General features: G+C 39.8%; 3 protein-coding genes across 5 annotated transcripts; 1 reads left to right on the top strand and 2 right to left on the bottom strand.

Annotated features, from left to right (window-relative positions):
• Window positions 1-3,023: 3,023 nt before the first annotated feature.
• Window positions 3,024-9,435, bottom strand: cxxc1b (CXXC finger protein 1b). Its single transcript, XM_033625840.2, has 14 exons — window positions 9,292-9,435; window positions 8,221-8,336; window positions 8,018-8,118; window positions 7,759-7,898; window positions 7,061-7,216; window positions 6,509-6,655; window positions 6,287-6,394; window positions 5,991-6,169; window positions 5,363-5,570; window positions 5,045-5,155; window positions 4,886-4,935; window positions 4,710-4,806; window positions 3,632-3,784; window positions 3,024-3,420 (listed from the first exon to the last, which is right to left on the bottom strand). The coding sequence occupies exons 1-14, from the start codon at window positions 9,292-9,294 to the stop codon at window positions 3,274-3,276; spliced, it is 1,716 nt and encodes a 571-aa protein (XP_033481731.1). The 5' UTR covers window positions 9,295-9,435; the 3' UTR covers window positions 3,024-3,273.
• A 2,043-nt stretch (window positions 9,436-11,478) lies between these two features.
• On the top strand, window positions 11,479-12,770 carry LOC144459451 (uncharacterized). The gene is made up of 4 exons (XM_078163742.1): window positions 11,479-11,602; window positions 11,690-11,794; window positions 12,088-12,321; window positions 12,446-12,770. The coding sequence occupies exons 1-4, from the start codon at window positions 11,479-11,481 to the stop codon at window positions 12,730-12,732; spliced, it is 750 nt and encodes a 249-aa protein (XP_078019868.1). The 3' UTR covers window positions 12,733-12,770.
• On the bottom strand, window positions 12,766-23,648 carry tfe3b (transcription factor binding to IGHM enhancer 3b). Of its 3 annotated transcripts, none has more exons than XM_033627466.2 (9): window positions 23,480-23,648; window positions 21,137-21,362; window positions 20,827-21,051; window positions 20,224-20,319; window positions 16,731-16,842; window positions 16,573-16,629; window positions 16,291-16,366; window positions 15,986-16,151; window positions 12,766-15,051 (listed from the first exon to the last, which is right to left on the bottom strand). In XM_033627466.2, exons 2-9 carry the CDS (start codon window positions 21,326-21,328, stop codon window positions 14,593-14,595), a joined length of 1,383 nt encoding a protein of 460 aa, XP_033483357.2. In that variant the 5' UTR covers window positions 21,329-21,362; window positions 23,480-23,648; the 3' UTR covers window positions 12,766-14,592. The 3 variants fall into 3 exon arrangements, with proteins under 3 accessions (XP_033483357.2, XP_033483358.2, XP_078023768.1); XM_033627467.2 differs by having other exon boundaries at window positions 15,986-16,133; XM_078167642.1 differs by lacking the exon at window positions 23,480-23,648 and adding an exon at window positions 23,282-23,379 and having other exon boundaries at window positions 15,986-16,133.
• Between the last annotated feature and the right edge of the window lie 262 nt (window positions 23,649-23,910).

Here is a 23,910-nt window from a genome sequence, read left to right as displayed (position 1 = left end):
TGATATCGTATAGCCTGGCCCTTCATGTAAACAATATTGTATGCTTCTTCTTTTAGTCCAAATCAAACGCACTCCCTGACCAAAATAAGCAGCTTTTAGTCTAAGGAGCGGGAATTTAGGAGGAACACTTAAAGGCAACAGTGCTTGTTAGAAATGAAAACTTTGTTTTTGTCTGTTTTGTTTTGATAGAAATAGGTTATCTTACAATAATACTTTTCTGTTGAAAAAGATGTGCAACAGTACAAACACACGTTTGTATGAAATAATATATATTATTGCCATTCAAGCAATAAATAAGATATCCCTTTCATGCATGCATTATAGTGACCTCAGTCAAGATTTTTTTTTTCTTGAGTGTTTTATTCCTCTTTAGGCATGAAAAAGTAAATTATGAAGTTTTTTAAACATGCATTTTTTTAAAGAGTTTTTCACATGTCCACTCAGTTGGACAGCATGTATTTAAGTTTTCAAATGAAGAAATATGAACCAGATTCAAAAATGATATATATCATGTGAAACTATACAAAAATATATTTTTAATGCTGTTAACTAGTGTGTTCACATATTTTAACATGTTCATATACTGTTCTATGCCTGTGCAAAAGGCATCCTGTTCCTAATCCTCAATAAACATTTTCTGCAAAAATAACAAAAGTATTGTCAAAATATTGTTTCTGTTACAAAAACTGCACATTGCATTCTAATAACATAAATCAATTGATTTACAGGTCAGAAAATCACTGATAATAAGGTATTTTCAAAAACAACAAAGTTGCAGTAATGATATTAATTGTAGCTGAAATATAGCCATTTTAGTGGACAGATGATTAATTGCAGTTTCCTCGCAGCATAAAATTAATACTTGGAAAATTTAGCAACAGTATTATTCCTTAGATGTTACTTGATAATGACAGATTTTTTATTCACCAGTGTCTCCTATTATAGAAGGATTGGCAGGATATTCTTGAGCTACACAACATTTCTTGCTTTCCGGCGGCCATTTTGGTTTTGAGAGCTTTGTGTTGCACTGACAACACCTGGCCAGTGGGTGGCAGTGTATGGCATGACGCACAAGGGTCCACTCTGGTGACTTAAATGCAACTATAGCATCAAAACCAATGCATATACAAGAAAATGGCTTTTAAATAGCTGTCCACTGTAGTGACCACAATGTATGAAAGGGATTTGACAACATGTAAACAGAAGGATTGCACTTTAAAGTTGAATGTAACATTACCAACATATCAGTCGTTTATATAACAGGCTGTAGAAGGAAATTGTGTTAAATTACAGACACAAGCAGTTTCTTTTCACAGGCCAACGCTATGATGAACTGTTAACATCGGTTACATAGTGCCTGAAACAATCCCTGTGGAATAACCCTGTAGTAAATGAGAATACCTGTATTATCATTGCACCTTGCACAACAAAAATCTGCGATGCAGTTCCTAAAACGGTATATAAAGATTAAACACATGCACACATGCTCACACCCACACACACATGTGCCATACAGATAAATATTAATAACAGAAAAGAAAGATAAAGAAGAATTAATAAAAAGAAGTGTCATATCAGACAGTCTGCCAAATGCTATTGCACCTTATATATTTCTTATTATTGGATGGATTATTTGATTATCATCTTCAGTTATTACTTGTGTCTTTATTTGTATGGAAAACACTATTCTAGATGTTGGTCCTTTTTAAGTCTGAAAGTGCAGGTCTTTAACACCCTGTAGAGCCTCCCAGATGGCAGCAGAGAAGAAATGTTGACAAGGGTAAGTTGCATCCCTAAGACTGCTGCTCACTCTGCAGAAGCAGCATGATCTTAAGCTGTCTTCCAGTGAGGGCATGGAAATTACAATTATTCTCTGGGCTGTGTTTATGACTCTTTGGAAAGTTCTCCACTTCTTCTCTCTTTAGAAGAGAGACATCCTTGCAGTGTCTCCTGAAGTCTATCATGAGTCAACACAAAGCTACTTGTACACTGTATTAGTTTGAATAGTTTCATAATGTATATATCATTGCTGTCTATATAAAACTAAGCATGCTGTATTTACTGACTCACTGTCATATCCACCTACCTCATGAATATGAAGCAACCTGTTACATTAATCATGTCATATTTACTCCAGCTCACTCGGCACCCTGCGTCATTGTCGTGCTGTTACCCAAATTGCACAGAGTCAGAAGTTTTACCTTGTCCACCTTTGTTGTGCTTGTTCTAGCCGCATGTCTATTTCTGTGCATGTACATTAGGAGCAACAGAAACCGGAGTCAACTTTCTGGCATGCGTACATGTACCTGTCAAATAAAGCTGATTCTGACAGCATGTATAATCATACACAAATAAACAGGGAGGGAAAATGTCACACGATCCAGTGTCTTTAAATTATACCAATCAGAGAGCTTTGCTTTGATTATTATTGACCAATCAGGAACATCCCATCCCATTAGGAGGCGCATATAGTAAGAGGTTTACAATGTGAGGGTGGGAGAAGTGGTGTCATTCTGCGCTCTGGATCCAGATCTGTGTTGTACTTCAAAAAAAGGCATTTTTTTACTTACAAGTAAAGTTTTATAGTTCTGGATCTCAGTGTTTGGTTCCTACAAACATATTTGTGGTTATAAAAGGCTGAACACAGAAACCCAAAAATGACTGGGGCATTGTCAAAGCTGCGGTATCTGTGTTACTTTACTGTTGTTGATGCATTATTGCTCAGCTTTTCCTCTGTTACATCCAATTAATCTATCATGACTATACTCATGGAACAATTTTTCCTCCTTGAAGATGGCAGTGATTGTTCTGCTTCACTGTACTTTTCTTCATGACAGTGAAGGATGGACCAATACAAATGGGCTTCTGTGTCAGTTTAAAGTTCACATAAGGTACATATTCATGGTTAGCTGCACTTCAAGCCAAGCTGTAATAGTCATAATAACTATGTCCATTGTGTGCAGAAAGGCCAACAGAAACAACGGAATAAATCACAGATACATCACCAGAACACACACCTAATCTGAAGAAAGCTCAAGGTGTTTATTAAGAGTGATCATACCAAAAACAGCTGTTCTCAAACAACAGTAATTCATCTATCACAGTCAGGAAAAATATATATCCATTTACCTCTCAATCATACAAGATTTTAAAATAATTATCTAGTTAGAAAATACGTTTTCATCCAAGCGGTAGTTTTTAAATCTGTAACACTCACAGCTCACGTTATGTACAGTGACCCACAGACCTGAAAACATGTGCAGACTATGTCAACTACCTATCCTTGTTGCTACGGAGATCGGTCGTTACGGGGTCATGCTGAATAGTTTGGTGCAACATCAGAGCCAGCAGACCAGCTCTGTTGGTCATAGCAGTCCTGACATTACGCTCCTGTTCAAAGAGCTCGTCCAACTTGTACCACTGTGGGTGGATAAAAAAACAAAACAAAAAAACAAGTTACTACTGAAGAATGAATAATTAATGACTTAAGTTATTTATCACCATAGTCAGATAATTATCACTGCATTGTGGGTCTAGCCAACAGGCATTTGCTTTGAAGAGGTGTCATTTCGAGTACGACACATCAATATACACTCTTTCTCCAAGGCATCAGTCAGGGCGTTTGACTTACCACCCGCACTCGCTCCAAGTCTACCTCTGCTCTCCTAAGCTTTTCCCAGTTGTAATGCTTGTTGCATTTCCTTTTGGAGACCCTGCAGTAATCTCCAGTCAGCTCAAATACATTCTTCACCAGAGGACATCCACACACCTCATCCACTGGGATCTAGACACCAAATAAAGAGAAAAACAAATAAAAAATCTCCACACAAACATTTCTTTGAGTTTAGCAGGTTAGTACTATCATTTCAAGTTTTAGACAACGGCTGCTCATTAGTCGTGCAACATGCCCTCATGTACTTCCCCTCAGGGGGGAATCCCCGCGGCCATCATAAGCACTGTTTCATTTGTCTGAAAAACTGAAGTGAACTTGGTGAGATTGACCCTTAGGGGGCCGAGGGAGCAAGTAAACAATGATGGTCACTCCAGAGGTTTATGTCACCCACAATGCATTGCAGATATGCATTTGATGCAAGAAAATACACCCATGGATAGGTGGCAGTAATGTGCATATAACTCTGGTTACCCAACCAAGAAGATTCAGTTTCTTAAGAAAATCTCATTCACAGATTGATATTTTAATGAATATGTCATGTAACTAATTGCAGTTAATATTTATTTTGACAGCTGTACTGTTCAGTGTGTGATTTTTTTATTATTATTCCTAACATTATTTGTCAATGCTTTAAAAAACAAAAAAAAATTTGAATTGATACAGCTAATTACCAATTGCTGACGTATTGCAATTACCCGCAGAAGATGCCTTCACTTAATTGAAATGAATTTGCAGGTCTTTCTGAAGATTTGTATAAAGCAGTATCGCGCTACGCCTACAACTAGCGGTCGATCATGATAGTTTGGGCTGAAAGTGTACAAGGGCAGGTGCGTCCCATTTAAAGCCCCCACTCCTCCCCTGCTCACTTTCCCTCTGCTCTCCAAGTGGCCTCAGTGCAGTGTATGCTGTTACTTAATACCAAGGGCTGAAGGGAAGTGAATGAGGGGAAGTGGAACTACTAAAGAAACACAGTGAAAGTAAGCAGTTTTTAGTGAATCATGTGATTGATACAAGTGGCTGAGGTGTTTTTACTGACCTTCGGATCTCTGGAATGTTCTGGACACAAAACCTGAAGCCTCTTACAATATGTTTTGCTTTGGGGATTGTAAACATCACAGAAGAGTCTGGTAGCACTGTGGGAAATAAAAAAAACTGTTAGCAAAGCAACAAACAGAAATTGCAATACTCTTAGAAAGGATTTCCTTTTCTTACCCTTCTATCCTTGTAGGGTACATGGAACCAAAGGAAGTCTGGCTCTCGTACTGTCAAGATAATCATTAGGGAAAGAAATGTTAAGTGTAGCCCATATGCTTTTATTTGCACTTATATTTGATGCTTAGAGGCAGCAACAGGAATTCAAAATGTAATCACCTTTGCGTAACATCTCTCCATATGTCTCAGTGCTACTTTTGGATTGACGGGATGACTGCAAGACACACAGAAAATCTGCAGGTCCGTGTCCTCGCTGTCCCCTTCATTCACCTGCACACAGAGCCAAAGCATTTATCAGAAAAGTGCTACCTCCGTTCTTTTTCAGCGACCTCAAATAAGCAAAGAATGTCTGACATTACACTTTTAAAGCTGGCCCTGACTTTGACAAGGCCCACAGGGAACTGTCATGAAGAAGCAGTTACAACCGACTAAGCTTTGCAGCAGAAAGAACAAGCACGTGGGCTGCTGCCATCTCACCTCCTCGTCCTGCTGAACCGCCTGCTGCTTGGCCTTGGCGATGATGCCTTCAAGTTCGTGGAAGCGTCGCTCCATATCTGTGAGGCGCAGCCGGGCATTCTGCTGTTCCCGACGGATGCGCTCCAGCTGCTTCTTACCGTGCTCCTCAGCAATGCAGGGACTCTGTTGCCACTGCTGGATACGCTGAGGGAGGATCTCATAGATCCGACTGTAGAGCAAAGTGCACACAGATCAATGCATTTCAAAGAGATATAACGCCTCAGAAACAAACATTTTCCATGGGACACTACACCGAGGGTAGTTTTGAGAAAAAGGGTGGAGCAGAAGAATAAATATTGATATTTGGTTCAGGGCAGAAGTTTCCAACAAAAGCTAATGCAATCCTAGAAAATCAGACCATTCAACCAGCATTTACTAAGTCGAGCAAAAGTATCATCATTTACTAAACAGAGGTGGTACCAATTAAAGATGTTTTGGAAGAAAACTCCAATGAGCAGCAGATAAATTAAACCTCCATTTAAAGCCACAGAGATGTTGGCTTTGTTTGTTCTAAGCAGGTGTCCAGAATACAGTATCTATCCTAAAAGAAGTACACTAATGCATGAAAGGGAGAAGCTAGAATTCTTACTTGGCTGCTAACTTCATGCCACAGTCCTCGGAGCAGTATTTGGAGTTGGTTCTTGCTGCCTCCACACAGCTTGGCCCCAAACACTGACGGAGACCGGTGCTATCTCTGAGCTCTCCCTTCTCACTGTATCTGGTTCTGTCTTTGTGCTTCTGCTTCTGTTTGTGCCGTCGTGACTCCTTCTGGATAGTTAAAAAAGAAGGGGCAGTAGACCGGATGTCACTATAGATGGTACTACCATTAACACCTGGCAGCACTTCAAATAACAATGACAAATTCTATGAGGAAACAAGTCTTACTTTCTTGTCAAACTTCTTTTCTCGTCTCTTGACGTGTTTCACCTTCACAGCTTTCTTACGCATAACAGGACTGAAAGGCGGCTCATCATCTTCATCACTATTCCATGTCTTGATGAGAGGGGGAAAAAAAAGACTCAACATACAGTTCCTGATCAAATGACTGAGCTGCATCAAAAATGAGCAAGTTTATATGCAGCACTATGGTTTCAAATGTTCTACTACCAAGCTGTTGCTCAGCCCTGCTGCCTTGTACTGCTGATACAGCTCCGCCTCACTGTCATAGTCCTCTGAGTATCGTCTCCGCCTGTGGTAGGAATTATCCCTCCTTTCTTGCAAAGACAATTCCTCATCCTTCACGCGCAGCATTTTCTGTAAAAAAAAAAAAAACAACAAGCAACAGGTTGAACATTTGCAAAGTGGCCACAATGACAGCACAAACACATCAGAGATAAGGGGTGCTATTCACTTTAAGGATTGGGGAAAAGGGATCTTTTAAGTTTCTCATTTAACAACTACTTCATGTTTTTGAACTGGTACCTTGCTATATGAAGATAAACACTGCATTATTATTACTACTACAGAGTAACATTCTAGTAAAGGATCATAGTAGGAGCTTAACTTGTATGGACAAGTTAAACTGACAACTTCCAAGACCTTTCGATGACAAAAAGAAGTGTCAGCTAAACGAAGATGAAAAAACTAAATATTAAGTATTCCTCTACACTTCAGAGGCATAATTTTATTTGAAAACAAAACAGAGATAAAGTAACTTACCCTGGCCCGAACCTCACATTGCCTGAACCTGCACTTCTGTCTGATTTTGTTGGGGCCTCCAAACTTCTTCATGTCCTTGCAGAAGTCACACTGTGCACAGTCCTCCGTCCTTCTGCAGGGCTCACACTCCCCACACATTCGGACTGAGCGCTTCACCTGAAAAAAATTAAACAGTGGACAATAAATTCCATTGGATAGAAATGTGCATTGTTTTACATCCTACATATTCACTTAATGCTTAAAAAATGGGTAGGCATCGCCTTGACATAAAGTGATATTTTCTATCATGTTCAGTTTAAAATCAGGTAATGAGTTTAAAACTGATGTGCAAACTGAGGAGGACAAAAGACAGTCAAATTAATTGCTGACCAATATGGGAAAAGTGACATTATAACATTATTCCATAAAAAATAAGTTTGCCTTTTAACTTGTCACCTTTACATGACTTACTGCAAGTAGGTTCTGCATCACTACACCACACAACAAATGGCTTTTACTTTTAAATCACTGAAATCAGGTTTATGTATAATAACTTCCATCAGTTTTTATTCATATACAGTAATTGTTTCCCTTTGCTTCCTGTGAAAAATTGTTGATATTATTTAGGAGATCCAATTATCTAATTTATGTGCGTACATCTTAATGCTCCTCAGATATTGCAGTCAAACCTAAACATTTAGGTCAGAAGTACAACTTACTTTGGATCCACGCCGTCTTTCGCTCTTATAGTCAGGAGTACTCGGGGTGCTGTACTGTTTGTCAGATCCTCTGTCAACCTCAACTTCCTTCTCTCTGCTTTTCTTTGATCTATACTTTATTTCCAGCGAGGGGTTTTTATCTGGTCACAGGGAGAATAACACAACAATATCTTATTTATTTTGATGATTATTGAAATATTTTACTGTTAAGCATGGCACTTTTAGATGCTGTAATAACAGAGGAATTTTTTTTTATTACCTCTGCATCTCATGCAATACCATTCCCGGATTGCCTTTGCCATTTTCTCTGTGATGTTAATGCAGTGGCCATGGAACCACTCATTACAGTTATCGCAGCCACTGTCAGTGAGAGAAGCAAATGTAGGTAATAATGTATGTGCATTGTTGCATTCACAGGCAATGATGACTGAAAAAAAAACACCATCAGTGTAAAGTACTTACATCATGAAGCAGTTGATGTCTGGTTTCCTGCAGATACAGTACAGTGGTGCGTTCTCCCCCTCCATACTGCTGGTCTCAGGTCCTGGTGCGGGGTCAACGTCAGACATTTCGCTGTCCTGAAAAGCATAATATGCATCACAAACCATATTATAACTGGTGAAATTATAGGCAGGTGCGTCCACGACTGATGACTGATTGTTGAGCTGCAGGGACATTTAATCAAGGAGAGCCAAGACTTTATGTGCATTTAATAACACAATATTCTTTTGTTTTTACAAACAGCTTATGTGCTTAGCAGTGAGACGCTCTGCTGTAATACAGTCTCCCTGCTCAGTAACTGGGAATTGTTCCTACCTTGGTCATTGCATTGGGTTTCCCCGCCATACAAGTACGTTATTCTAACACAGACCATTCTTCCTTTGCTAAACAACAAATTCAACCTTTAGATCTCTTTTTTTATGAAAAATATACATTTTTTTACACTGCAAGGACCAAGACATGGTGTCTAGCATTTGTAGCTGAGTAGTTGATTTTATAGCTAACACTGTTAACATGTCCAGTGCCCATTATCATTATTTCACGTTTGCTAGCAAACTGTATCATCAATAGACTGTAATATTCAGAAAGAGACTTTAATGTATTGAATTGCGGACGCTGTTTTAAATATAAGGAGTTGGTCAGCTAACTAAAACACACAGTAAAAGGCAAACTCATAAACAAACAACTGCTTTATTTACACGCAGACCATACGTTACTGTGCTTTAGTTAGCTTGCACAGTAGTTAGCTAGCATCAGCTAGCTTAATTGTCAGTTTTCGATTGTTAACGTTTACCAGCTAGCTTACTTTGCTGTACCACATAAACACTAAGTTGTGACGACAAATTTTAATTTAACGTTATCTTACGCTTTAACGTTACTATCTTGCATTTATAGGACTTATATTACAACGATATAACTTGGATCACAACATACTCCTGTGGGACGTAAACTTATGTCGTTTGAGTGTTAACCTAACGTCGCCTAATAGTTAACTTCGCCAAATCGCAAAGGTCTTTTTTACCTCATACTTACCATGATGTGAGACTTGTACCGCTACACTCTTAAGCTGTTTGGCAAATTTAATGGAAAGGCGACGAATATAGCACCAAAGCGGTGAACTCGATATTAGCTCGGTAGCTAGCTTTCTTTACACGTACATAACATCGCCGGCATTCGGCTGAACTCGTTACTACTCGTAAAAATATCGTTTGGCGGGTTCTTCTTCTCTGGTGCCAAAATAATATCCAGTGGTGCACTACTGCCACCTGTCGGATTTTTGTTTATAGCTTTTTAGATAAATACACCAGACACTGGGTACTATAACCTACTCCCACCTACAAAGTGTACAGAAGGACAATTGCACTTGTCTAAATAAGCAATATTAATACAACCATTGTTGTTGTTGTCCCTGTTTTCACACACACACACACACACACACACACACACACACACACATACATTTTGGATGATCTAGTCACAAGGTGACAGCACTAAATACAAGTCTAAATGACATCAAGAAGCATTGTGATCAGGGGTCTCATTTATAGAACAGTGGGTAGGATCCATACTAAAAATGTACGTACTGACAAAAGCCAACAATGGCGTGTGCCAAAACAACATTTGACAATTTCTAAAATCAAGGCTTCCACCTCACTATCTGCATCGTCAATTTCCCATCTCCAAAAGGTTTGTAAGCATGGGCCATAAAGTCTGTCTTTGTAGATAACAATTTTTCTGCAAGAAGTGGCGTATGTGTCTTTCAGGACTCATTTTGAGTGTATGCAATGTTAATAAAGGAGACCTCTGATCTCCCAAACTACTTGCTGAGGTGGTCTGGGACACATTTGACCACATATCTTTTGTAGAATAAACACTAATGCATCCTGATGCGTCCCCAACAAGGACTACGTTATTAGTGCAACTGTGGTGTTTGGTTTGGTGACGGTGTGCTAAAAGCTCTATAACTAACCCATTTTAGGTCGAGTTGAACGAAGTGTTGCATGACCATCCCTCATTTTGTCCAATGGAAGGAGACATGTTGAATTCTGCTGACAACGATCTCTCCAGCTCTATTGACATAACCACTACAACCGCGGTGGACCTAATAACTGTGCACGGGGCAGTGATGAAATCTGAACACAAGTGGTCAGCTGGAGACACATGAAAGGCACAAGTGTGAACAGTGATGTGTCTCGGCTGTCTACTTGTGTTTGGATCACCAAAACACATGTTAATACCAGGTCGAAACAGGGCCACACACACACACACACACATCCAAGCACAGAGAGAGCGAGGGAGGGACAGACAGAGGGACAGAGAGAGATAGAGAGAGGCTACAGCCTGTGTGATACAGTTAAACCTCCACAGCTGACCGGTCACTTAGGGATGTGTCTGTGATTAACGCTGCATGCTGGATCGCCTACCTCGAGAACATGCCATGAAAAGTGAGTACAATAAATTTCTTACAAAACTCTTATCATGCAGAGAGCAATAATAAAATGAGAGATATAAACACTGTGTGAGCTTTATGGATTCCTGTATATGACAGTGTTCAAGATTTAATGGCTGTGGCTATCAGTTTATTCATTTATTTATTCATTATCAAGTTTATTGAATGTAAATCATTTTGACACAATACTACATTATACCCTATTTACATCCTTTGAATCCCCTCTAAGTGATTATTGGATATCCCCCATACATTTTGTTGGACTATAAAGTATTAAATTTGGATAAAATATTCCAGATAGACAAACTAACAGTGTTTTCCACTGTTGTTTCTGCAAATAAAATAATACTCTAAAAAAACCCTTTCAAAATGCCACATAAGGTAAATATTACTTGAAGACATGAATTAATAATGAATAGCAAAATCAAGATCTCACATTCTCATATAGCTGTCAGGATATCCCTGTGCCGCCTTTCATCTACATTATAAATGTTTCCAAAATGGTGATTAATAATAGATTAACTTCTCTGCAATTTCCAAGATGTCCACTCATCACTAACGGCTACGAAACCTCAGCTAGAGATCTGACTCAGGGTCTGTGGTATCTACAGACAGTGATGAGGTTTAATTGTACATTAGTAAGCATATGATTTCAGTTTAAGAAAAGATGTTTCTTTTGGTTTCCTTTGTCCTCCCTCATAATCCTAGTTGGTTGTCTTTCACTTTTTTCTAGAGACTGAAGCAGATGATTTATTTAACTGGATGCCACAATGGATGCCAAACTGGATTCCACAGATATGAATGAAATTTCGAGTGATAAAAGTGACGATGACTCACTAACCACTGCTTTAAAGTTGCCCAATATCCCAGACAACTGTGTCGCAGGCCCATCAGGTATGTTTACAGAGAACAGGGTTCACAGTGCTGAATTAAGAAATGAGTCGCAGTTGCTTAGAAAAGTTGAACTTTCTTTTCTCACAGGATCTTTGACTGAAGTCACTAGTTTTTCAAAACGGGTCTCCACTGAGGACGCCGAATTATCTGCAACTGACATCTCTGTGAATGTATTCCCCAAAACAGCTACGGGTAACTGAAACTATGAACACTATATTACTATATTATTTGTACTGTGCAGCACCTTCAGTGAAAATATGATCCTGCGCTCACAGACCCCTATGACTTCATCAAGAATGTTGACCTTTTTGGGATTTTTCATTCACCACTGACACGAGACAAAATAAGGTTTCTCCCCAAATTCAACATAACCACAGGCTGATTATGCAAACGATCATTTGGGGGTGAAGTATTCCTTTAATAGCTTGCTCCTCTTAAAGTTTTCATGAAGTTGTGTCATTGGTTCATTTTTATGTCTGGTGCAGAAGCCTCTGTTGAAACCATTTTGGATAATAACCCAAAAGGTGGAGTGACCAGAGCAGTATCCATCTGCAGCCCATGCTCTGTGGAGAAACACCAACCAAAGCCTCTATGTGCCCTGCTGCCATCCTCTATAGAGGCCAGCACAGCCTATGATGTGAGTCAGTCATTTACATCTATCAGCAGGAGTCAAAGCAGTCTGAAAACCACTACTGTCCACATTGAGCCAGATGGTGACGGTAAGGACACATAACTGTTCTGTATTCCTCATTGATTTTCTCTTTACAAAGCTTTGTCCTCAAATTAAAGCGTTCTTCTCTCACCTCGCTTCTTTTCTTTCCTCACTACCTTTCTTTCCCTGAGACCTTTGTGCTGCAATCCTTATGGCCTGCCTCTTCTGTCACCCACTGGACTGTTTACTGGCTGTGACGAGAGGGTGCAACCACTGCATTTGGTCGCTGTGCTCCTCCCTGTGCGGCTGCGAGCCCGGCACCTTACAGCCCCTCCTGGACGTCACTCGCCAATGTGACCTCTGCGGGTGTTTGGGTGTTCGCTGCTTCATGTGCGACTGTCCTGTCTGTGACATCTGTCTTCAGGCAACAGAGTGCCTGGACCTAGCTATGGAAATTTCTCAAATGCTTTACCACTAATGCTGACTGCTAACAAATAACCACATCCAGAGATGAACCAATGGGAATCATTTATTTGTTAAAATCTTTCGAAAGCCAACTTGTAGGGACAAGACACATATGCTACCTGTTTATGGTAAACAGTCAATGTTAGCACTCAAATATATGTCCAGGTAAGACATGGTTAATAATGTGAAGAGGGATTAAGTATGAGTGGAAAAAGATAACCATAGGTACTTAATCTTACAGGAATAGGGACTGAGCTCTGGAGTAGAGCTCAAAAATAAAGTGTGGAAGTTCTGAATGACCAGTAGAGGACATCTTAAAGTCACTGTAACCCTCAAAACACCAAACCAGTGCTGATGTTTTTAGCTGCTGAAGAGTATAAAATTGATGTATATCAATAACTTGGAGGCTGTGTCGGAGGAAGAAAAAAATACAGTGCGTCTGTGTTAAAAAAAAAACCAAAAACATAAACAACTACACTTAGGCAAGTACTTTTTCAAACACACATTCATTAACTGTACATAAGGTCGCGTTAAGCATCTGACAAATTAAATGCCTTTCTAAAGTCTGTGGCTATTTTATAGAATAATAATTGCATTGCAGGTTTCACACAACAAACAATTATACCTTATCGTTACAGAGGTGAGGCTAGTGGTTGGTTTAAAAGAAGGTCAAAGCCCTCTGCATTCACACTACAATGAGCAATAATGCATAATTAGATATATCACTTTTGATCATCCAAAAAAAAAAGAAGAAAAAAGCCACAATCTTGGTAGAACATGCTAACCAGTAAAATCACTCAGTGACCATGGAGGTTAACAGACAAACAATCACTGACAACACAGATATTAGTCATGAGAAACTACTTATCAAACTATTATTCAGGTATCAAAAAAACAACCTAAAATGTAAAGATCTACAGTACTATTGTAAAAAGATAAAATTGTTCTGCATTTCTCATACTGTCTTGCATTTCCACTGACTGAGTGAATATATTCAAAAAATAAAACGTTGATTTGTAATCTGTAGCTACTCTGGAAGAAGTCCTGCTTTGGCTACCTAGCTGCAGCAGCAAGTGATTTTCCATTGCTCTTAAGGATTATTACAAAGACATGCAACCTGGGCATTAGCTGTCCACTGTGTGTGATGTAATAAAAACAGACAAAAGCTCTCATAAAATGCATAGACTGCCATAAAATAAGGTGCAATAAAATTGCTCAAAATAAAATATTCTTATATACAATATGCAGTAAATATTTCACAATGTGCCAATTCACTTTACAAAGATCCCTTCTGTAGCTGCTGGTGAAACAACCCAACATGGATGAGCATGCGACTGCCATTAACAAACCCTGATTCCAGTCAGTTTAAAAAAAAAAGAAAAGAAAAAAGAAGCAAAATAAAATAAATTGTATGTTGGCATCTCTTAATCAGTTGTCATGCCAGTCTTGTTGTGAAAAACAAACCTCACAGCTTTCTTCCCTATAAATGAGCACATAATAAATTCAAGCAAACTTTATATCCCTCTTAAATCTCTGAAGAAAATCTTAAAAACTATTTAAGAATGTATTATCTCTTAATGCAAAGTCCATGCCCCTATTATATATATTCCATTTTAATAAGATTGCATTTAGAAACCCAGACATAATCATCTGACCCGCTCCGAACAGGAACAATAATAATTACGTCTGTATGGCAAAAAAATCAAGAACTTACTTTTTCCAACATTTGTTAGTTTTGATCTTAATGTTAGCTATTTCTGCTCCTCTAAGTTCAATTCTACAGTCATATAAATAGACTTGTGTTATTTAAGGGTAGACTGTGCTTCTTGACATTCTTGTCCCTACAGACAGTCTCTGACCGCCACACAGCTCATCACAACTCCTCGTCCATTTCAAGGCTGCTTCTGCGACTGCTGGTTTTCGAGGCACCTGGTGACAGAGGTGAAAAAAGCGGCTCAGCCATCCTCTCTGGGGACAGGGTGCACCCGTCATCCATAAGAATGTCTCCCAAGCCAACGTCAGGGTAGAGTGCTGAGGCGGAGGTGTGGTCTAGCTCGGCAAAGCTCAGGCTGCCCAGGTCCAGGGGGCTGCTGATGGTGACTCCTGCAGGAGAGTCTGAGGAAGGCGGGGATAGGAAAGAGGCTGGCAAAGGCTGTCCGATGCCTGCTGCACCCATACTGAGGAGGTTTTGGGAGGAGGCTGCACCGGCAGGCAGAGAATGGCCGCTCTGTTGAACCTGCTGCTGATGGAGCAGAGAAGGATCAGAGCTCAGACCAGGTCCAATGCTGCTGGAGGTGGAGAGGCCGTGGAGTCGTGCCTGCATTTCCAGTTCCTAAAAAGAACATCGGCACATTAACATTCAGGTGCCATGTCCTGGAATGACTGAAAATTGTATTATTGTATAATACCCAGGAGCTGTTTCTGTGTTTTGCACGTGAAAAGTAATCTCCCTACAATAAACAATACCTTAAAAAGTACATTTTAGCTTTGTTGCCTGAATGAGATTGATTAAAGCTGCACAAAGCAAATCTGAATTTTGGTAATCCAAAGTGGCAGCGAGGGAACCAAGTCAAATTCGAGAACTAATGAAAGTAAACTGCACAATTCTTGGACTGAAACATCACCTCCTTGGATGACTGTTAATCTTTACTGTCTTTTGGCTGTGCAACTAACATAAATCTTGCCTTGTGTACTTTTCTTGCAAACAAGTGTGGTCTTGTTTACACTTTTGCTATTTTCTTACTCTACATTTTTAATTACTAGTGCAGTGCTGTTTTAAAACAACCCCCAAATCTAAGTTTAGTTTACAGGCATGAAAGAAAATCTGACCTGTAGGCCTAACTATCAACAGATGGTATGTTTCCTGCCTTTTAAAAACGTCCTAAAAACATTTATTTTTAAATTTTTTAGGACCAAACATGCAAAGTCTGCATGGTGGGAGGCTTAGTTGCATAAAAGCTTTACCTATATTAACTCAGTAAAACAAATCTTTACAACAGAACACAGTTTCCCATCACAAGCCTGCCACAAGCCTAGGCTTGTGGCATGCATGTGCATCTTTGCACTTAGTGTCCAAGCAGGAGAAATTAGCAATTTGGGGACCCATTCATCATTGTAAAGGTGCCACTAGTGGTCCAACACTCCACAGTGTGCCTCCAAGGTATGTAGCCAAATTTGATGACCACAACTAGTCAAGCGATACCCAGCTCTTGTATTTCATTTCTGGATATGCCACCTTCTAACACAGCTGACCAAGAGACACTGACCTGGATGCGTAACATTAGACTGTGGTTTGCTTGCTCCAGCTTTTTCTGACGCATATCGATATCCTTGGCTCGCTGCTGCTCCTTCTGTAACTTCCTGATGTAGTCCACGGAAGCCTTGAGTATGGTGCCTTTATTCCAGCGCATCTCGCTGACATCATTGTGATATCAGTAAACATATATAGTAGAGACAGTGAAGAAAATAAAACACAAAAAGATTTTTACTACACAACAGTTACAGAGATGAAATTCCAAAAATCTAATTCAGTAATTTTGTAATGAATCATGAAAAATCTGTCTGCGCTTACGGGTCATTTGACTTGGGTATCAGAGTACCAAGCTCCTTTATTCGGTCATTGATGTTGAATCTTCGCCTCCTCTCAACTGTAGAAAAGCAAGAATGACAAGGCTAAGTGGGAAAGCAGCACACTTAAGTTACCTTCATCAAATGGGTTGTAGTTGAGTTAACTCAAGCCAAAGATCATATCATATGGGGTGTTTGAATCTACATGTCACATTCAATCAAACTGTATTCCTGATGTCACTGCATTCACATTCACCAAAGTCAAGTGAAATAAAGGTTGACTTACTGAGGTTATGGTTGTCTTTCTTCTGCCTTTCTTTCATTAGTGCTTTGGCATCTGCATCTGCAAAACAAATTCATAGTGTTACATACAATTAAATACTAAATAAAAAACAGTCATCCTGAACATTAAAAGAACATGTTTAGAAAAGTAAAATACCATACCAGTAATTTCCCTTTTAATTTTTGGAAGATCAGCGGGGCAGGAGTTGCTGACAGTGAGAGTAGGTGCTGCCATTCCAGGGCTATGGTATACATCCAACAGATTTCCTGGGAGCTACAGGAAATAGAGCAAGTTAAAATCTATGTCATAAAAGGTCACTGCTTACGGTAAACACAGAAGAAAAAATTCAGAAGGAAGTCTTCCCCATACTGCTTTTTTTAACCCTTTATTTAACAAGATAATAATAATTTATTTGAGGAATTTCAGTCAGGATTTAGAGTGCATCATAGCACTGAGACAGCTCTAGTTAAAATTACAAATGACCTTCTGATTGCTTCAGACAAAGGACTCGTCTCTGTTCTTGTTTTATTAGATCTTAGTGCGGCGTTTGACACAATTGACCATCAAATTCTACTGCAGAGACTGGATCACTTAATTGGCCTAAAAGGTTCAGCACTAAGCTGGTTTAAATCTTATTTATCTGATCGTTTTCAATTTGTTGACGTTCGTAATGAATCATCCTTACGTACCAAAGTTTGTTTTGGAGTTCCACAAGGTTCTGTGCTCGGACCAATCCTATTTACTCTATATATGCTTCCTTTAGGTAACATCATTAGAAATCACTCTATAAATTTCCATTGTTATGCGGATGATACACAGTTGTATTTATCGATGAAGCCAGAAGAAAGTAATCAATTAACTAAACTCCATAACTGCCTTAAAGACATAAAAAATTGGATGAGCACCAATTTCCTGATGTTAAATTCAGACAAAACTGAAGTTATTGTTCTTGGCCCCAAACAACTCAGAGACTCTTTATCTGATGACATAGTTTCTCCAGATGGCATTGCTCTGGCCTCTAGCACTACCGTAAGAAACCTCGGAGTAATATTTGATCAAGATTTGTCTTTTAATTCTCATTTAAAGCAAACCTCACGGACTGCATTTTTTCATCTGCGTAATATTGCGAAAATTAGGCCTATCCTGACCCGAAAAGATGCAGAAAAATTGGTCCACGCTTTTGTTACCTCAAGGCTGGATTACTGTAACTCTCTATTATCAGGTAGCTCTAGTAAGTCCTTAAAAACTCTCCAGCTAATTCAGAATGCAGCAGCTCGTGTACTAACAGGAACTAAGAAACGAGATCATATTTCTCCTGTTTTAGCTTCTCTGCACTGGCTCCCTGTAAAATCCAGAATTGAATTTAAAATCCTACTGTTAACTTATAAAGCTCTAAATGGTCAAGCTCCGTCATATCTTAGAGAGCTCATAGTGCCATATTATCCCACCAGAACACTGCGCTCTGAGAACGCAGGGTTACTCGTGGTCCCTAAAGTCTCCAAAAGCAGATCAGGAGCCAGAGCCTTCAGCTATCAGGCTCCTCTCCTGTGGAATCATCTTCCTGTTACGGTCCGGGAGGCAGACACCGTCTCCACATTTAAGACTAGACTTAAGACTTTCCTCTTTGATAAAGCTTATAGTTAGGGCTGGCTCAGGCTTGCCCTGTACCAGCCCCTAGTTAGGCTGACTTAGGCCTAGTCTGCCGGAGGACCCCCTATAATACACCGGGCTCCCTCTCTCTCTCTCTCTCTCTCTCTCTCTCTCTCTCTCTCTCTCTCTCTCTCTCTCTCTCTCTCTCTCTCTCTCATCCTATTACTGCATCTTGCTAACTCGGCCATTCTGGATGTCACTAACTCGGCTTCTTCTCCGGAGCCTTTGTGCTCCACTGTCTCTCAGAATAACTCATACCGCAGCGGTGCCTGGACAGTGTGACGTGTGTGGTTGTGCTGCTGCCGTGGTCCTGCCAGATGCCTCCTGCTGCTGCTGCCATCATTAGTCATTAGTCATACTTCTACTGTTATTATACACATATGACTATTGTCACACAAGTATACTGTCAGATATTAATACATACTTTCAACATATTGTACCACAGTAGCCAGAACTATAACTATAATATTATTACTTTCATTAATGTTGTTGTAAGCTACTGTCATTACCTGCATCTCTCTCTCTCTCTCTCTCTCTCTCTCTCTGTCTCATTGTGTCATATGGATTACTGTTAATTTATTATGCTGATCTGTTCTGTACGACATCTATTGCACGTCTGTCCGTCCTGGAAGAGGGATCCCTCCTCAGTTGCTCTTCCTGAGGTTTCTACCGTTTTTTTTTCCCCGTTAAAGGGGTTTTTTTTGGGGAGTTTTTCCTTATCCGCTGTGAGGGTCTTAAGGACAGAGGGATGTCGTATGCTGTAAAGCCCTGTGAGGCAAATTGTGATTTGTGATATTGGGCTTTATAAATAAAATTGAATTGAATTGAAGTCAATGGAGAACCAGTTCTTATTTACAATGCTGACCTGGCCACGAGGTGCTGCTTATAGGGACAATTCACCCCAAATTCAAAAATACATATTTCTCGTCTTACCTGTAGAGCTATTTCTTAGTTTAGATTGTTTTGGTGTGAGTTGCCAAGTGTTTGAGTTCTCGGTTGTAGAGATGTCTGCCTTCTCTTGAATATAATGTAACTAGATGTCACTCGGCTTGTGGTGCTAAAACTACCAAAAAAATACATTTGAGAAACTCAATAGCAATGTCTCTTCACAGAAATCATGACCCGGTTACTCAAGATAATCCACAGACCTTCTTGTGAGCAGTTTCATGTAGGAACTATTTTCTTTCTACCAAACTACACCCGCAAATCCTATAACGATGCAAAAGGAAGTGTACATCTATGTATTCTGACTATTAGTTCAATAGCACGGCTCGGCTTGTGGCACTTTAAGCACCACAAGCCTTGTTCCATCTAGTTCCCTTATATTAGAGAGAAGACAGACATGTCTACAGCCGATATAACACTCAGCAACTTGCACCAAAACAGACTGATAAATAGCACAAAGGTTATGAGAAAAAATGTATTTTAAAACTAATATTTGAAACAGATGCTGTTTAAGGAAAAAGTACAAAATTCAACCATTTATGCTATATCCTTACATATTAAAAACAACAATACCTGGTGCTATTTCAGAAATCCCAGAAAGCATTTACCTCACTGTGATTCTTTTTCTTTTCTTCCAACAGCTTCACCATAATCCTCATCTTTTGTTTTGCAGCAAAATTTAGGCAAGCTCCTTCAATACAACAAATAAGTTGTCTAACCTGGCAGCTACAATGTGCTTTTTTATGAGCACAATCCACTTGGTCTCGCTTCTCCCTCTCTTGTATCCTCTGATACCTTCACTCCGCCCAGACAGCACTTTTGTGACGAATCGTAACTGTGTGCCAAAAGTATATATTTACTCCTACGACTTCAGAATTCCACACGTGAAAGAGACCGTCCATTCACAGAAAAACACTCTGGGTATGAAAAGTTCGATGTTTAGACCTGAGATTCACTGTGTGATCCTGTCACTGTACATCTACAGAAGAACCTGTGAAATATAGAGGAAACTTCAAAAAGGAAGTATTCATTGTCAAACAAATACATTGTTCTTCATACCGTGCTAGGCAACTGAAGACCTGAGTCGATCAATGTAATGATGTCGTCATTAAAACTGGATTCAAGACTTATGATGTCGTCGATCACATCGTCAATCTAGATAAAGCAGAAAGGAGAAAACACCAGTGGCGCTAAGTCAGTAAAGTTTTCAGGGTTAAATGGGTTGTTGTAATCAACACGTATGTATATAATGTGCTTTGTGATCTAACATAGTCCTAAGTATATTCTGTAAGGGCTGACATTAACACATTCAAGTGAACTTAAGAGGCCTTATTTCAAAGACAGGGGTGCGTGCAAGAGAAGTGCTGGCATGGTTAAACTGTAGGTGCAGTATTTAACATCTTATTGTGACAACAGGCCAACAAGGGTATGATGACAAAAGGTATGCATCAGTGCAGTGGGACCTTTGGAAACTCCATTGCAGAGCAAACAAAAAGTAATTAAGCTAGAAGTGAGCAGAGGGATAGACATTTAACTTCTCCAAAATGGCACTGTAAGTTTGCAGAAAAGCAACTACTGACGTGGTTGTGTAATCTGCTGTACCAGCACACCAAAAACCACACACAGTTAAACCACTGATATCAAAGCAGGAATTTCCCATACTTCCTCCTTGTTGGATCCGATGTTAAGTAGGGCCATAGGACTGTTAGGGGCGCTGCTGGCAGAAGGAGCAACTTCAGGGGCAGAACTGGACTGCTGCACAGGGGATACACCCAGGGTCTGAGTAACTGCATTGTTGCCAAGAGTGGTGGAAAGGTACTGTTTCACCTGCTGCCTCTGTGCCTGCTGGATGTGGTACTTGGTGGGGTTCTCCAAGTGGGTCTGCACCTGATCATTTAAAGAGTTGTTAAGTTCTGACATTATCACATCTTACTAAACACAAGTGATGAACATACAACCAGGACGCTCTTACTTTAAGCACCTCCACAGGCACCTGTGCTGGAGGGGGGCGGGCAGCATTTGGGGGCAGTGTGACAGAGATGGCTGGAGTGGTGTCAGAGGCCCGGAGCTGAGAGGCTGAGGCCTGTTGCTGTGCTTCACGTCTCTCCTGCTCCTGGGCTTGTTCTCGCATCAGCTGCTGCCGCAGCAACACACGTGATGACATGGCTGAAGAGAGCGATCCAGATCTAGGGATGGAGCTGAAAGCAAACACAAAACAAAGGAGCATTATAGAAGGTATTTCATAGTAAGTAATGTTATTGTGTTATTACACAGCTCAATCCTAAAAAAATTCCACTATAGTACTCTACTATACGATACTTTGGAGGCCTATACAGAAGTTTAATCTGACCATTGTTATCAACATAATTTCAAATGGAAAACTTTGCATTTGGTTTAAAATGATCCAATAAAATAAGTTATATAGCAATAAAAGTGTTACGATATCATCTTGACAAATCAACACACTTCTTTCAATGTTTAAACCAGACCATTATTTCTCTTTTCTCTGCCAACCAGCACAATTGAGTTTTTGCTCAACACCACCAATCAGCTTGTAAAGCTCTCTCCACCTACGTCTGATGTGTCATCAAGTGCTGACTGTGGAAAAAAATCATCCTGTCTTTGTCAGTAATTGATCACATCAGGGCCAACATCAGTCTTCCCTTTTCCTGGTATGAATTTATTGAACTGCCCTCAGCTGATACCACCACATGATCTAACAGTTACTGTGTTATAAATGAGGTCAATAAGCCCATCTCTCCTCCCTTCTACTAACAGTTCTGTTCTAGATGTGTAAAAGACAATTTTAAGATAGCTTGTATTGTACTGCTGCTGAAAATTCCACAGACTCCATAAAAATGTTAAAGGAATACTTCACCCACAAAGAACCCTTTGTATATCAGTTAGTCATGCCGTGTTTCCTTAAATTAGTTATATTAGTCTTGCATGGCTCCATGGAAAATGGTGAACATATTGATTCATCAATTGACTCTGGACCACGTTTAACAACAGCAACAATATATCAAAACAGCTGTTTACAAACTCTGAACACCTTATGCAGTATAATCAAAGTCTCCTTTATCCAGTTGTATGCTCAGTAATTCCCAAAGAGGTGCATTTATGCTTGAAAAACCCCTCAGTATTGGCATCCGGCTTTGAAGACAGCATACATAAGTTTCACTTTCAGTTCAGTTTTACTTACCAGTGGGTTGTTTTTTTTTTTCTGCAAAAGTGCATGTGTTTGGAAAGTACTGACTGGTTGAATGAGATTTTGATTATACGGCAGGCATTGTGAGAGAGTTTGTAAATGGATGTTTGAATATATTTGATGATACCTTTTTTTAGTGGCATTACTTTTAACTCCATCATATCTGGACATCCTCCCATCTCCAGTTGTATATAATGCTGTTTGCCTTTCTGTTACAACCCCTCCTCTGAGATACAGTATTGACTAACCTAGAGCTGTTACCTTAGACACAGACCAGCCTTCACACCTCAAGCCTACATTCACAGTCGGAGTCTCGAAAGCTCCTCTTACGTTACATCCTTTAGCTGATTATATACTTGGATCACTGGTTTTTACCACACTACTTGTTACTACCGAGTTGTTCTATAGTCTTGAATGTCTTCTAGTGTCACCCAGATTTAAGACTTCTCACACGGTGTCATTTATACTCATTCCCCACGTTTCGACAGCAGATGCAGGGACACAGTTTAAATCTCTCGTTACAAGTTGTGTAACGTTACATGCCTACAGAGCGCCTAGCATGCTGTTACTAGCTAACGTTAACGCTGTGTGAAAATAAGTTGACAGAGCCGTTATGTCCGCGAGCAAAGCCCACCACACTGACAACATACCACTAAAAAACTACTTTACATCACGTCATGGTCGTATTTGGGTAGATTTATGAGCCATTTAAACAAGTTATACACTTCAAAGGGTTAGCTATCTTACTTTTAGCAGTTTTTGTAATCTCTATTTTTAGTGAGCTCTAACGTTAATCTCGCGTCATGCTAGCTGAGATAAACTGACAGCTCAGTGCCGCTAACGGGCCCAACGCTAAAGCTAACTACTATTTACACTATCAACCCTTTGCAGTGGCTCTAATTTACCTACCAGTCGTCAAATAGAAAGAGTTGGGATACGTTTATTGACAGCTCTGGGGTATGTATCGGCAGCGCCTGAACACACAGCCACGCCAAACTGAAAATAGGAAGTTGCCGATTAGCTTAAAGAGCTAGCTGCCGCTAGTCGCCCGACATGCTAATGTTAACTAGCTGGGTAACTTATTTTGGAGGAAAGATAAAAACGTACTGTGGCAATAGATTTGTTATACATAATCACAGCCATCAATCTCCGAAGTCCTCCGGTTTCTTTGCCATCGTAAAGGTTGGTAAGTTAGAAGCAAGTCCTTCTGCTGTCGTTAGCCGCGGCTCTAAACAGTGTTGTTTATCTTGGGCCGATGGGCTGAGGTCATCCTACTCTGCTTACCCGGAAGTTGTTGACTACTGAGGTTATTGAATTTTCAAAGCGTCTTTCACAGTGCAGGCATACCTTATGTAAAATGAAATTACACTGTAATATTTATATGATAACCAGTGTAACTGAGATTCGTTATAAAAAAAAGGTAATTTAAGTGTTTAAATTATATAAAGTTAAAGTACAATTAACAAAGAGCTCATAGATGTATAAGCCAAAGTGCAGGTACAAACTACTACAAAAACCTCTAGTGAACCCTAGTGAAA

Source organism: Epinephelus lanceolatus, chromosome 1 (genome assembly GCF_041903045.1).
Source record: "Epinephelus lanceolatus isolate andai-2023 chromosome 1, ASM4190304v1, whole genome shotgun sequence".
Taxonomy (NCBI): Eukaryota; Metazoa; Chordata; class Actinopteri; order Perciformes; family Serranidae; genus Epinephelus; species Epinephelus lanceolatus.
This window is presented reverse-complemented; position numbering and strand designations above follow the sequence as displayed.